Raw genomic sequence first — 13,299 nt, 5'->3', positions numbered from 1 at the left:
CAAATGTAAAACAGTTCTCAATAAAAATATCTCAATACTGCATTATGTTGCCGTAACTGTCAGCTACCCTTTTAAGTTTCATTCCATTTTCATAAGACTTCCTGTGTAGAATCTTTTCATTGTCATTCAGTGTATACTTCTAATCCTTAAAGGAGTTATAATTAATCTATTTCACAAAGTTATTACATTTCTCTGTGCCACAGAGAAGTTTATATCTTTACTGAAAATATTGCCCTTGGAACTTTAATTCTGCTGCAACTTGGCGTGTTCGTTATTGTTGTGTTACCCTTAAAATGATTGCTCAAATCACGCGTCTAATTTGTGAGATTTGTTCAGGGCAGTTATCACGGACCTTCACAAAAATTTCCACACATACAGACCATGGATTTAACTTTTCAACATTATTTTAGACGATTAAAGCATGCACCATGGTACCAAGACAATGAAGTATTCCATACTTCACGTTATTATCGGTGAGAGTAGGAAGTATTCCGTAAGCCATCACATTACTGTCGGTGAGAGTAGGAAGTATTCCGTAAGCCTTCATATTAGAATAAAGATAGTAAGAGACACCTCACCGGAAGATGAAGGGTATGACATTTTTCGAAACGGTGCGCATGTGAAACGTTACCACAAAGCTGGAAACCCAAGAGATTTCTATCAACAAGGTTGACAGGTCTTGAGGTACCTTCAGTTGTAAGCCAATACTTCTTAACTTCAGACTTACACCGCCATGTAGGTGGTTTCAAAAGGTCACTCCAACCGCTGCGGATCTCTCATTGTGAGTAGAATCAAATGAAAACTCCTAAGATTCACAGGGATGGAATTATCTCTGGAAATATGAATGTGTTCTTACCTGCTTTGGTGGTTCCACTGCGCACTTCTGTCGCCTTGGGCGGCGTTGAAGGTCGTGGAATTTCTGAAAATCAGGAGAAATACTATTTTAAGCGTATTTTCATACACTGCAGAAACCAAAAATAAGGATACAGATTATCGCAGTATTTTTCCACTTTCCAGGTGACTGAACATCCAACTTCAGAAAAGATCTATGGTGCAGACCATTCACAGGACACAAATGCATCGGAGACAGAAATTACACGTATATAAAAATTACTCATTACTGTAGATGATTTTCGGAACATCACTTGTCTGAACCAGTCGATTGAAGCAGTGAGAGTATTTTAGTAAACAATGCTGCAACCTTTCATAACTTTGTTTGAGAAACATTGTAGTGTTGTTGGTTTGTGAGCTCCTGTAATAGCCGCTCGAAACCTGAAGCCTTTTTCACCGCCCCTGCATAACAAGCGCTGCGGCAAACAAATTGTCAGAGGCCATTAAAAATGTCAGTGCGGGCGTTCGATACTTGACGTCGTTACGAGGACTCTCCAAAGGTCGTTTCACGCCTGCAATTAATGTGCCCACAAGATCTGCCGCTAAAGTCACCCCCAGAGCGGCCAACCGGCAGAATGCCAGACTGCCTCCCGTTGATCGCCATCACTACGCTATCTTGGTATACGTGAGCTACGTGACGTTACTAGACAATATTGTATAGCTGCGGAATATAAGTTTCCCCCTCTCATTTTACTACTTAACTGCAGAATGTGGTCTAAATCACATATTCTTCTCGTGTGACGGGTATCGCGACCAGCAAGTCCTTTTGTGCAAAAGGCAAAGCGGCTGGAAACACTATTTTTCCTAGTATCAAAACCATCGCCGCATCAGAAAATACTTCAAGAATCGTTCTGGGCGTTTTTTAAGATATTGTCATAGCTAGAGGGAGGGCTGCGTGGGTGAATCATAGTAATTTGAATAAGACAGCAGGCAAGAGATATTGAAGATAATAGTATATTTAGGGCCGATAGATCAATACGAGGTGCATTCAGGTTCTAAGGCCTCCTATTTTTTTTTCTCCGGACTGGAAACAGATAGAAACATGCGCATTGTTTTAAAATGAGGCCGCGTTCATTGTCAATACGTCCCAGAGATGGCAGCACCGTACGGCAGATGGAACTGTTTTAAATACTTAAAATGGCGACGTTTTCCTCACTTGAACAGCGTCCAATCATTCGTTTTCTGAATTTGCGTGGTGTGAAACCAATTGAAGTTCATCGACAGTTGAAGGAGACATGTGGTGATGGAGTTACGGATGTGTCAAAGTGCGTTCGTGGGTGCAACAGTTTAATGAAGGCAGAACATCGTGTGACAACAAACCAAAACAACCTCGGGCTCGCACAAGCCGGTCTGACGACATGATCGAGAAAGTGGAGAGAATTGTTTTGGGGGATCGCCGAATGACTGTTGAACAGATCGCCTCCAGAGTTGGCATTTCTGTGGGTTCTGTGCACACAATCCTGCATGACGACCTGAAAATGCGAAAAGTGTCATCCAGGTGGGTACCACGAATGCTGACGGACGACCACACGGCTGCCCGTGTGGCATGTTGCCAAGCAATGTTGAAGCGCAACGACAGCATGAATGGGACTTTCTTTTCGTCGGTTGTGACAATGGATGAGACGTGGATGCCATTTTTCAATCCAGAAAGAAAGCGCCAGTCAGCTCAATGGAAGCACACAGATTCACCGCCACCAAAAAAATTTCGGGTAACCGCCAGTGCTGAAAAAATGATGGTGTCCATGTTCTGGGACAGCGAGGGCGTAATCCTTACCCATTGCGTTCCAAGGGGCACTACGGTAACCGGTGCATCCTACGAAAATGTTTTGAAGAACAAATTCCTTCCTGCACTGCAACAAAAACGTCCGGGAAGGGCTGCGCGTGTGCTGTTTCACCAAGACAACGCACCCGCACATCGAGCTAACATTACGCAACAGTTTCTTCGTGATAACAACTTTGAAGTGATTCCTCATGCTCCCTACTCACCTGACCTGGCTCCTAGTGACTTTTGGCTTTTTCCAACAATGAAAGACACTCTCCGTGGCCGCACATTCACCAGCCGTGCTGCTATTGCCTCAGCGATTTTCCAGTGGTCAAAACAGACTCCTAAAGAAGCCTTCGCCGCTGCCATGGAATCATGGCGTCAGCGTTGTGAAAAATGTGTACGTCTGCAGGGCGATTACGTCGAGAAGTAACGCCAGTTTCATCGATTTCGGGTGAGTAGTTAATCAGAAAAAAAATCGGAGGCCTTAGAACTTGAATGCACCTCGTACAAGGTGGCACATTGTACTTCAAACAGCTAACTGTTAAACTTCTACCACAGAAAAAAGGAGATACGCTGACCAGCCAAAATATTATGATCATTGTCCAGCGTGACGTTGCGGGCGCGTGACGTGCTAACAAAACTGTGGAAGCGGAGCAGACACGGACAAGGAATCACCCTAGCGAAGATATGGGCTAAAAATGGAGAAATCCACTGAGATAAGCGACTCTGACAAAGAACAGATTATTATAACGCAGAGCGTGTGAACGTGTATCTCGAAAACGGTGAAGCTGGTCGAACGTCCACGTGCTACTGTCGTGAGCATCTACATATAATGCCGCATACCACTACAAACCTACTAACAAACTGTAGGTTCCCTGATCCGCAGAATCAGTGATGTATTTCGTTCCAAAGACGAACAAATAAGCTATTGAGCAGGTGGTCATAATGTTTTGGCTCATCAGCGTATTTTTACGGTAGAAGTTAATGTCAGCACGTCACAAATAAAACACCACGCAATTAAAACATACAACATGTTGTCCTGTATGTTTTAATTGCGTCGTATTTTATTTGAGACACGCTGGTGTTCCCTGCCAATTTTTCTTACAGTTTGACACACGATCACTACCTGACATTCAGTATTGTAATAAGGGTGCACATCATCAAAAAAACGTCGGCCGAAGAAGCCAAGACAGAAACCAGAAGGTAGCTTGTCACCAAGAGGCCACGAAGGCCTTAACAATTTTGTACAGCTAATAATGTGGCAAGATCCGATTATGACAGCGTAGATCTGGCGAACCGGTGTTAGTAACCAACGTGATTCATCTGAAAGACCATCTGTCAAAATTCAATGGGGGGGTCTCTTCTTTCAGTCATAGTCTTCTGACTGGTTGATGCGCCCCTTCAACAATGCGTTGACGCTGTCCAACCTACGTCCTCAATTATTTGCTGGATGTATTCCAGCCTCTGACTTCATCTACAGCTTCTATCCTCCACATCTCGCACTAGGACCATAGAAGTTATTCCAAAATGTCTTAAAAGATGCTCTACCATCTTGTCCATTCTTCTTTGCAGTGTTTTCCATATATTCCTTTCCTCGCTGATTCTCCGGAGAACCTCCTCATTCCTTATCGTAACACCAACGTAATTTTTTACATTATTCTGTAGCACCACATCTCAAATGCTTCAGTCCTGTTCTGTTTTTGGCTTTTTCACAGTCCATTGTTCACTTCTATTCAATCATGAGCTCCAAACGTACATTCTCAAAGATTTCTTCCTCCAGTTAAGGCCTACGTTTGATACTAATGGGTTTCTCCAGGACAGGAATACCCTTTTGCCAGAGCTAGCCTGTTTTATGTCCTCCCTGCTCCGTCCATCATGGGTTATTTTGCAGTCTAGGTTGGAGAATTTCTTAAGCTTTTCTACTTTCTAAATCCCAGTTCTTATACTAAGTTTCTCGCTACTCTCATTTATTCTCCTACTCATTACTTTTGTCTTTCTTCGATTTACTTTCAGTCCATATTCACTAGAAAGCTCATTCCACTCAACAGATCCTGTAATTCTTCTTCGCTTTCACCGAAGATACCACTGTCGTCTTCGAATCATAAGACTGATATCCTATCACCTTCAATTTTAAATCTACTCTTTAATCTCTTTTTATTTCCGTCAATGCTTTTTCGATGTATATACTGAATAGAAGGGACGAAAGACTACATCCCTGTCTTACAACCTTTTTAATCTGAACACTTCGCTCTTGGTCTTTCACTCGTATCGTTTCCTCCTGGTTCTTGTACATATTGTATATTATCCTTCTTTCTCTAGAGCTTACCCCGTTTTCCTCTGAATTTCGAACACCTAGCACCATTATACATTGTCGAACGGTTTTACCAGGACTACGAAATCTATGAACTTTCCTTGATTCTTCTTCAGTCTTGCTTCCATTATCGGCCGCAACGTAAGAACTGCCTCTCTGGTGCCCTGACCTTTCATCTAATAGGTCCTCAAATTTGTATTTAATTCTTCTGTATATTATCCTTGTCAGCAACATGGATAAATTAGATGTTAAGATGCTTGTGCAATAATTGTCGCAATTGTTGGCTTTTCCAGTCCTCAGAATTCTGTGAATCACGATTTTCCGGATGTGTAAGGGTATATCGGAAGTTTCATACATTCTAGACACTAACATGAATTGTCGTTTTGTTGTCACTCCTTCGAATGATTTTAGAAATTCTAATGGAATGTTATCAATCGCTTCTCCCTAATTTAATCTTAAGTCGTCCAAAGTTTTCTTGAATTCTGTTTCTAATAGTGGATTTCCTATGTCTTCACTCCCGACTCTCTATAATTCTTCCAATACAACATCAGACAAGTCTTTCCCGTCGTTGTGGTCTTCCCCCCTATATACTCTTTCCACCAAACCGCACTCTTCTCTCCATTCAACAGTGGAATTCCATTGCAGTCTTAATGTTATTGCTATTGCTTTTTACTTTACCGAAAATTGTTTTGAATTTTCTGTATCCTGAGTTAGTCCTTTCGACAGTAATTTCCTTTTCGATTCTTTCACCTTTTTCGTGCAGCCATCTCGTCGTGGCCTCCCTGCACTTCCTGTTTCTTTCATTCCCAGGTGACTTTTATTTCTACTTCTCTTGCAAACGTTTGTGGTAGCCCTTTTTACTACAGATGTCCATTCCTTTTCAACCGAACTGCCTATTGATCTACTCCTTATCGCAGTGTCTATAGCCTCAGAAAATATCAAGCTTATCTCTTCGTTCCTTAGTGCATCTGTATACCATTTCTTAACACACTGATTCTTTCTGCCAAGTCTCCTAAACTTCAGCCTACCGTTCAGCATTACTAAATTGTGGTCTGGGTCTATTTCTGCTCCTGGGTATGCCTTACAGTCCAGTATCTGATATCGGAATCTCTGCCTCACCATAATATTACCTAACTAATGTCAACCAGCATCTCCTGGCCTTTCTCAAGTATACCTCCTCCTCTTGTTATTTTGAAGAGATAGTCGGTATTATTAGCTGAAATTTACTGCAGAACTCAGTTAGTCTATCTCTCCTCTCCTTCCAATCACAAAATTGATATTCTCCCGTAACCGTTTGTTCTACTCCTTCTTCTGCAACCGCACTCCAATTCCCCATGAATATTACATTTTCATCTCCATTTATGTACTGAATAGCTCGTTCAACATCGTGATATACTTTACCTATCCCTTCTTATTTTGCTTGCGACTTCGGCATATATACCTGAACTATTCTTGTCGGTGTTGGTTTGCTGTTGATTCTGATGAAAACAATCTTATCACTGAAGTGTTGACAGTAACTCACTGTCTGTCGTACCTTCCTTAATGACAACGAATGCTACTCCTGTTACCACACTTTCTGCTGCTGTTGATGTTACCCTGTACTCTTCTGACCAGAAACCATAATCTTCTTTCTTTTGCACTTCACTGACCCCCACCAACACTATATTGAGCTTTTACATTTCCCTTTTAGATTTTGTAGCTTCTCTAACTCATTCAAACTTCCGACATTCTGTCGCCCGAATCGTAGAACGTTACCCTTTCCTTTGGCTATTCAATTTTTTTCTCATGGTCACCTCCTCCTTAGCAGTCCCCTCGCGGAGATCCGAATGGGGCACTAGTACATAATCTTTGGCGATGGAGACATGATCATCACAGTTTTTCACTTGAAGGATACATGTCCTGTAGATAGACATTATTCAGTGGTTTCCGTTGCCTTCTCCATGCTCATGTTGTTGGTCATTGCTGATTCATCCGCCTTTTAGGGGCAGTTTCCCACCCCAAGGTCAAGAACCTCTGTCCGCTACTCGGGCCTATGGACAAGGCCACTGGCAGATCAAGGGCGGCTTCCTACGCCGGACTTCTTCGGTCGCCATTTCTCAAGGTTTTAGTAGCGGCGGTGTTCGAATATGGGTATTGGTGCGCAAATTTCCTCCTTCACCGTCGTTCAAGAGCAGTCAGGATGGATGCTTGATCCAGACACCAGCTGCGGAGGCCCATAAGAAGCAGCGCTCGCTGAACGGTCGTTGAGCAGACATTTTTGATAGCTCGTTGGTTGACCTAAGCGGTCAGTTGCTCAAACGCTGCACGTCTGTTCTCCCGCACACTTCTATGCCCGCTGGTGCACCACAGTCTCCTCAAGTCTCCTCGCCGCCGTTCTTGGATAGCGCCATATTGCTACGCACAGTATATTTTAACCCCGGCGGGTCTTTCAGCTTTCCTCACAAACTCGTTTCGGAAATGCTTCCATCGTTCGTCCGAAAGCCAATGAGTATGCCCTTTTGGAGATCAAGTAAGTCGCTCCGGTTTCCACGTTACGACAACTACAGCACTGTCTTCTCCTACACCCTCCCCCCCCCCCCCCTCGCCACCACCCCGGACATGCTTGATGTAAACTCCACTGCTTGTGCTCCTACCCGCCATTTGTGAGTCGTTATTACACGTTGGCTTCAATGTAGGCGGTGGTCACGTTGATCTGACTGGACCGTTCATAATAGTGCAATATATTCGAAATTTTGAGAAACATAAGTGTACAATACATACAGCAAGTGACATACAATACACGGGTTGGATCACGTGAAACTTGCACTGGAAATATTGTGGAACTGGAAAATGCAATTGATGTGCAGCCTTCATGGAATCGATTAGTTGTCTGGGGCTCGCAGTGCTCGTCAATCAAAGGCTCGTGATAATATTTAGAAAACGTTTTTTTGTGGAAACCTACACTTTTTAAACGGAAAAATACCTACTGATATTAACAAACTAAGAGTAAAATAAATCAGAAAGTCAGTGATATTTGTTGCAGAATTCTATTGCGAGTCGTTTACGAGACATCGTATTTTAGAAAGTTTCTACACCGACATGTGAGCAATACGTATGGTAGCACATACTAAAGAACAACACAAGTGCATACACTAGAGCTGGCCGCTGTGGCCGAGCTGTTCTAGGCGCTTCAGTCCGGAACCGCGCTGCTGCTACGGTCGCATGTTCCAATTCTGCCTCGGGCGTGGATGTGTGTGATGTCCTTAAGTTAGTTAGGTATAAGTAGTTTTAAGTCTATAGGACTGATGATCTCAGATGATAAGTCCCATAGTGCTCAGAGCCATTTGAACCATTTTGAGCATACACTAGTTATCTGGACCTTTACAGGTTGTGTTCAAAACGACCGCCGGCAGCGGCAGTATATGCTTGCAGTCCGGTTTCGAACGACTTATGCACACGTACTAACATTTCAGCGGAGATGTCCGAGCAGGCTGCAGTAATACGCCGTTGCCCATCATCGTGTCCTTGCAGACAGTCTCTACAAGGGGTGTCCTTGTAGACAAGGTCTTCCAGCTTTCCTCACAGAGGAAAGTCTCTAGGCACCAAATCCGGGGCAGGGCCGGCCAAGGTACAGGTCCTCTGGGCCCAATCAAAAGATTTAGAAACAATCAGTGAAGACATTGCTGTAGTACTTCGTGCACTGTGGGAGGGACAGGGGACAGCCAACATGTTGGTTGCACAGGTTCTTCCTAGTCTGCAGACGACCGCCGTCTAGCATCCGTGGAAGATGGTCTGTTAGCGGATTACGATACTTATGAGTGTTCAGTGTTTTCTATTTATTTTTTATTTACTCGTCAAGTTCCGTAGGACCAAACTGAGGAGCAAATCTCCAAGGCGATGGAACGTGTCAGTACATGCAATACAACATAAACGTAATAACAGATAAAAATAAAATGTTTATGAACCCGAAAAAAGTCAGTCCATAAGTTTAAGTAAACGCTATCAGCAATACAATAAAAATCAGCTTAATTTTTCAAAGAATTGCTCGATAGAATAGAAGGAGTGACCCATGAGGAAACTCTTCAGTTTCGATTTGAAAGCGCGTGGATTATTGCTAAGATTTTTGAATTCGAGTGGCAGCTTATTGACAATGGATGCAGCAGTATGCTGCACACCTTTTTGCACAAGAGTTAAGGAAGTACGATCCAAATGCAGGTTTCATTTGTGCCGAGTATTAACCGAGTGAAAGCTGCTTATTCTTGGGTAGAAACTAATATTGTTAACAAGAAATGACAGTAAGGAATATATACAGGGTGAGTCATCCAACATTACCGCAGCATATATTTTGGAAACCACATCAAATACTGACGAATCGATTCCACAGACCGAACGTGAGGAGAGGGGCTAGTGTAATTGGTTAATAGAAACCATAAAAAAATGCACGAAAGTATGTTTTATAACACAAACCTACGTTTTTTAAATGGAACCCCGTTAGTTTTGTTAGCACATCTGAACATATAAACAAATACGTAATCAGTGCCGTTTGTTGCATTGTAAAATGTTAATTACATCCGGAGATATTGTAACCTAAAGTTGACGCTTGAGTACCACTCCTCCGCTGTTCGATCGTGTCTATCGGAGAGCACCGAATTACGTAGGGATCCAAAGGGAACGGTGATGGACCTTAGGTACAGAAGAGACTGGAAGAGCACATTATGTCCACATGCTAACACCTTTTTATTGGTCTTTTTCACTGACGCACATGTATATTACCATGAGCGGTGAGTTACACGTACACACGTGGTTTCCGTTTTCAATTACGGAGTGGAATAGAGTGTGTCCCGACATGTCAGGCCAATAGATGTTCAATGTGGTGGCCATCATTTGCAGCACACAATTGCAATCTCTGACGTAATAAATGTCGTACACGCCGCAGTACATCTCGTGTAATGTCGCCGCAGGCTGCCACAATACGTTGTTTCATATCCTCTGGGGTTGTAGGTACATCACGGTACACACGGTACATGTTCTCTTTTCTCACAGAGAAAAGAGAACATAGCATTTTCAGATGTTAAAAGACTACTAAATCCGAACTGTTCTGTCAATGAAAAATGGGTCTGGGAGCTGATGGTTCACTATCGTACACCACACCACATGTTTACGTTCTACGGACTCTGACGTTCCACCTGACAAAGCCAACGGGGATTGTCGACACACCAGTAGTGACCGTTTCGATGTTTTATCTAGCTATGATGGTAAATATGGCTTCACCACTAAACAAGATGCGCGATACATCTGGAGCACCCTTTCCAAATGCCCATGTCCAGAAGTTAACACGAGTCTCATAATCGGCCCCATGCAGCTCTTGATCGCTTGTTCGCTTACGATCGTTGTATCTGCTCGGGGCGGACGTCGTAAGACACCCGTTTTAGTTCGTTGTTGATCGGTGAACTCAGTTTTTTTATTACAGAGGGCAGCTAACCCTCTGACCGAACACACTGAGCTACCGTGCCGGCACTCTCAGCTACCGGGGGCGGACAACGCTCAATCATAGATCTACTGTTGTTTCTCGCATATGTAAACGATCATCCGTTTACATATACAACAAACATAATTAGTTCTTTTTGCAGACGTCACTAGTACTGTAATCAGTCCAAGCGAACGCACAGAATCAGAACAAATCGCAAACAATGTTCTTAAAAGAATCACTGATTGTTTTTCTTTGATGGTCTCACGCTGAAAAAAATAAGATACTATATATATAGTTCTGTACAACTAGCTGTATTACACTGATGGTAAGTACAGCACATGATGAGGCAATTCAAAAAAATTCAAAAATTTTAGATGTCCATACTGATGAGAATTTAATCTGGAAAAAAACACGTTTTGGAATTCGTAGATCGACATCGTTCAGCCACATTTGCACTCAGAATTATTGCAAATCTTACGTATAGTGTTGTTGTTATGGTCTTCAGTCCTGAGACTGGTTTGATGCAGCTCTCCATGCCACTCTATCCTGTGCAAGCTTCTTCATCTCCCAGTACTTACTGCAGCCTACATCCTTCTGAATCTGCTTAGTGTATTCATCTCTTGGTCTCCCTCTACCATTTTTACCCTCCATGCTGCCCTCCAGCACCAAATTGGTGATCCCTTAATGCCTCAGAACATGTCCTACCAACCGATCCCTTCTTCTAGTCAAATTGTGCCACAAACTCTTCTTCTCCCCAATTCTGTTCAATACCTCCTCATTAGTTATGTGATCTGCCCATCTAATCTTCAGCATTCTTCTGTAGCACCACGTTTCGTTAGCTTCTATTCTCTTCTTGTCTAAACTATTTATCGTCCATGTCTCACTTCCATACATGGATACACTCCATACAAATACTTTCAGAAACGAATTCCTGACACTTAAGTCAATACTCGATGTTAACAAATTTCTCTTCTTCAGAAACGCTTTCCGTGCCATTGCCAGTCTACATTTTGTATCCTCTCTACTTCGACCATCATCAGTTATTTTGCTCCCCAAATAGCAAAACTCCTTTACTACTTTAAGTGTCTCATTTCCTAGTCTAATTCCCTCAGCATCACCCGACTGAATTCGACTACATTCCATTATCCTCGTTTTGCTTTTAATGATGTTCATCTTATACTCTCCTTTCAAGAACACTGTCCATTCCGTTCAACTGCTCTTCCAAGTCATTTTGTTGTCCCTGACAGAATTACAATGTCATCGGCGAACCTCAAAGTTTTTATTTCTTCCCCATGGATTTTAATACGTACTCCGAATTTTTCTTTCTGGGTAGAGTAAAATCTATAAATTGACAAATTTTGGATATTTTTCCTTCATTCATATTATATGGAATATTTTTTCGGGAAATGACATTCGTTACTCCACATTAAGGCTGTCTTTAGCGCAAAAAGGGGTGACACTGCTGCTATTAAAATTTTTAACCACTTGCCTAGGTATATAAAATTTGTCACAGTCAGCACAGTAAAATTTAATAACAAACTGAAAAAGTTTCCCTCTGTCAACTCCTTTTATTCCATAGAAAAATTTATATTATTGCAACGCGTAAAAGGTGATGTGTAGGAATTTCTGACCCACATCCTGAGGTCTTTTTTTTTTTTTCTAATGAACGTAAAACTAACTGACTAAACGAGGACGTGGATTCAAGTGCTACTCTGAGATAGAAGGCAGATGACTTGAAAACACTGTCCCAGGTGAGAGCGCAAAGTGACTCACCATAGAGCCTGATGGAGCCCTCCGTTTCGCCCAGCGAGTTCTTGGAGATGCAGCGGTAGTTGCCGAAGTCGTTGGCGGTGAGGCCCCGGATGGTGAGCCTCATGTGCGAGCGGTACGACGTCTCCTGGATGTCGGTGTGGTACTTGCTGGTGGGCAGCAGCATCACGTTGTTGTAGACCCAGTAGCTGATGGCGCGCGGGTACGCCTCCGTGTGGCAGTCGATGGTCACGTCTGTACCTGACGGCGCGCCCACCAGCTGGTTCGGCACCCAGATCATCGGGGAGACTGCAACAGGGCAGGCACTCGGTGACAGACAAGTAAAGAATAGTGCAGACATAGGAAAAGTCATTGAATTAGGAAATTCCAGAGTGGGGAAAAAAAACTAGTTGGAACGTTCCACGGGAAAACGTACCATCACGAAAATGGTATGTAAGATATATGAGACAGGTGAAATGCCCTCATACTTCAAGAAGAATCTAGCAGTTTCTAATCTATAGAAGGTTGGTACCAAGAGGTGTGAATTTTACGGAACCATTAGTTTAATTACTCCTGGCTGCAAAATACTGTCAAGAGTTATTTGCAGAAGAGTGGAATGAAGAAAGAAGTCAAGCCTGGGGGAAATCAGTTTGAGCTTAGGAGAAACGTAAGGACACGCAAGGCAATACTGAGGCTACAACTTATGTTAGAAAATACACTGAAGTAAGGAAAACCTATGCTTTTAATATTATTAGGCACAGATTGAGGTGTTTTTTTTTTCAATACTGAGCCCAAAAGACTTCGAAATTCTGATGGCAGCAGTGATAAAATACAGTTAGAGAGCGGTTATTTACAGATTGTACAGAAGCCAGACTGCACTTATAATAGTTGAAGGACATCAAAAGAGAAGCAGTTTATATGGAGTAAAATAGGGTTGTGGTCTATCCTCGATGGTATTCAGATTATGCACTGTAGAATTAGTGAGGGCAACCTAGGAGAAATTTGGGAAGAACATAAGTTTCAGAGATAAAAAATAAAGGTTTTGAGTTTGACAACCAAGCAATTCTATCAGACACAGGAAAGCGATATAAAATGAAGACTACAAATTTAAGGGGGGTAGGAAATCAAACGGGC

General features: G+C 42.6%; 1 protein-coding gene across 1 annotated transcript in view; it reads right to left on the bottom strand.

The window, feature by feature from the left end:
- Positions 1–13,299, bottom strand: part of LOC126459831 (lachesin-like) — a gene marked incomplete at its 5' end in the record, with an annotated part of 666,568 nt that overhangs the window by 128,568 nt on the left and 524,701 nt on the right. The window contains 2 exons of the mRNA XM_050095886.1: positions 857–919; positions 12,190–12,474. Of these exons, the coding sequence (XP_049951843.1) occupies positions 857–919; positions 12,190–12,474 (348 nt within the window). The remainder of the gene's footprint in view (positions 1–856; positions 920–12,189; positions 12,475–13,299) is intronic.

Source organism: Schistocerca serialis, chromosome 1 (genome assembly GCF_023864345.2).
Source record: "Schistocerca serialis cubense isolate TAMUIC-IGC-003099 chromosome 1, iqSchSeri2.2, whole genome shotgun sequence".
NCBI lineage: Eukaryota > Metazoa > Arthropoda > Insecta > Orthoptera > Acrididae > Schistocerca > Schistocerca serialis.
Note: the sequence above shows the minus strand (reverse complement) of the source record. Positions and strands in the feature narration are given on the sequence as shown.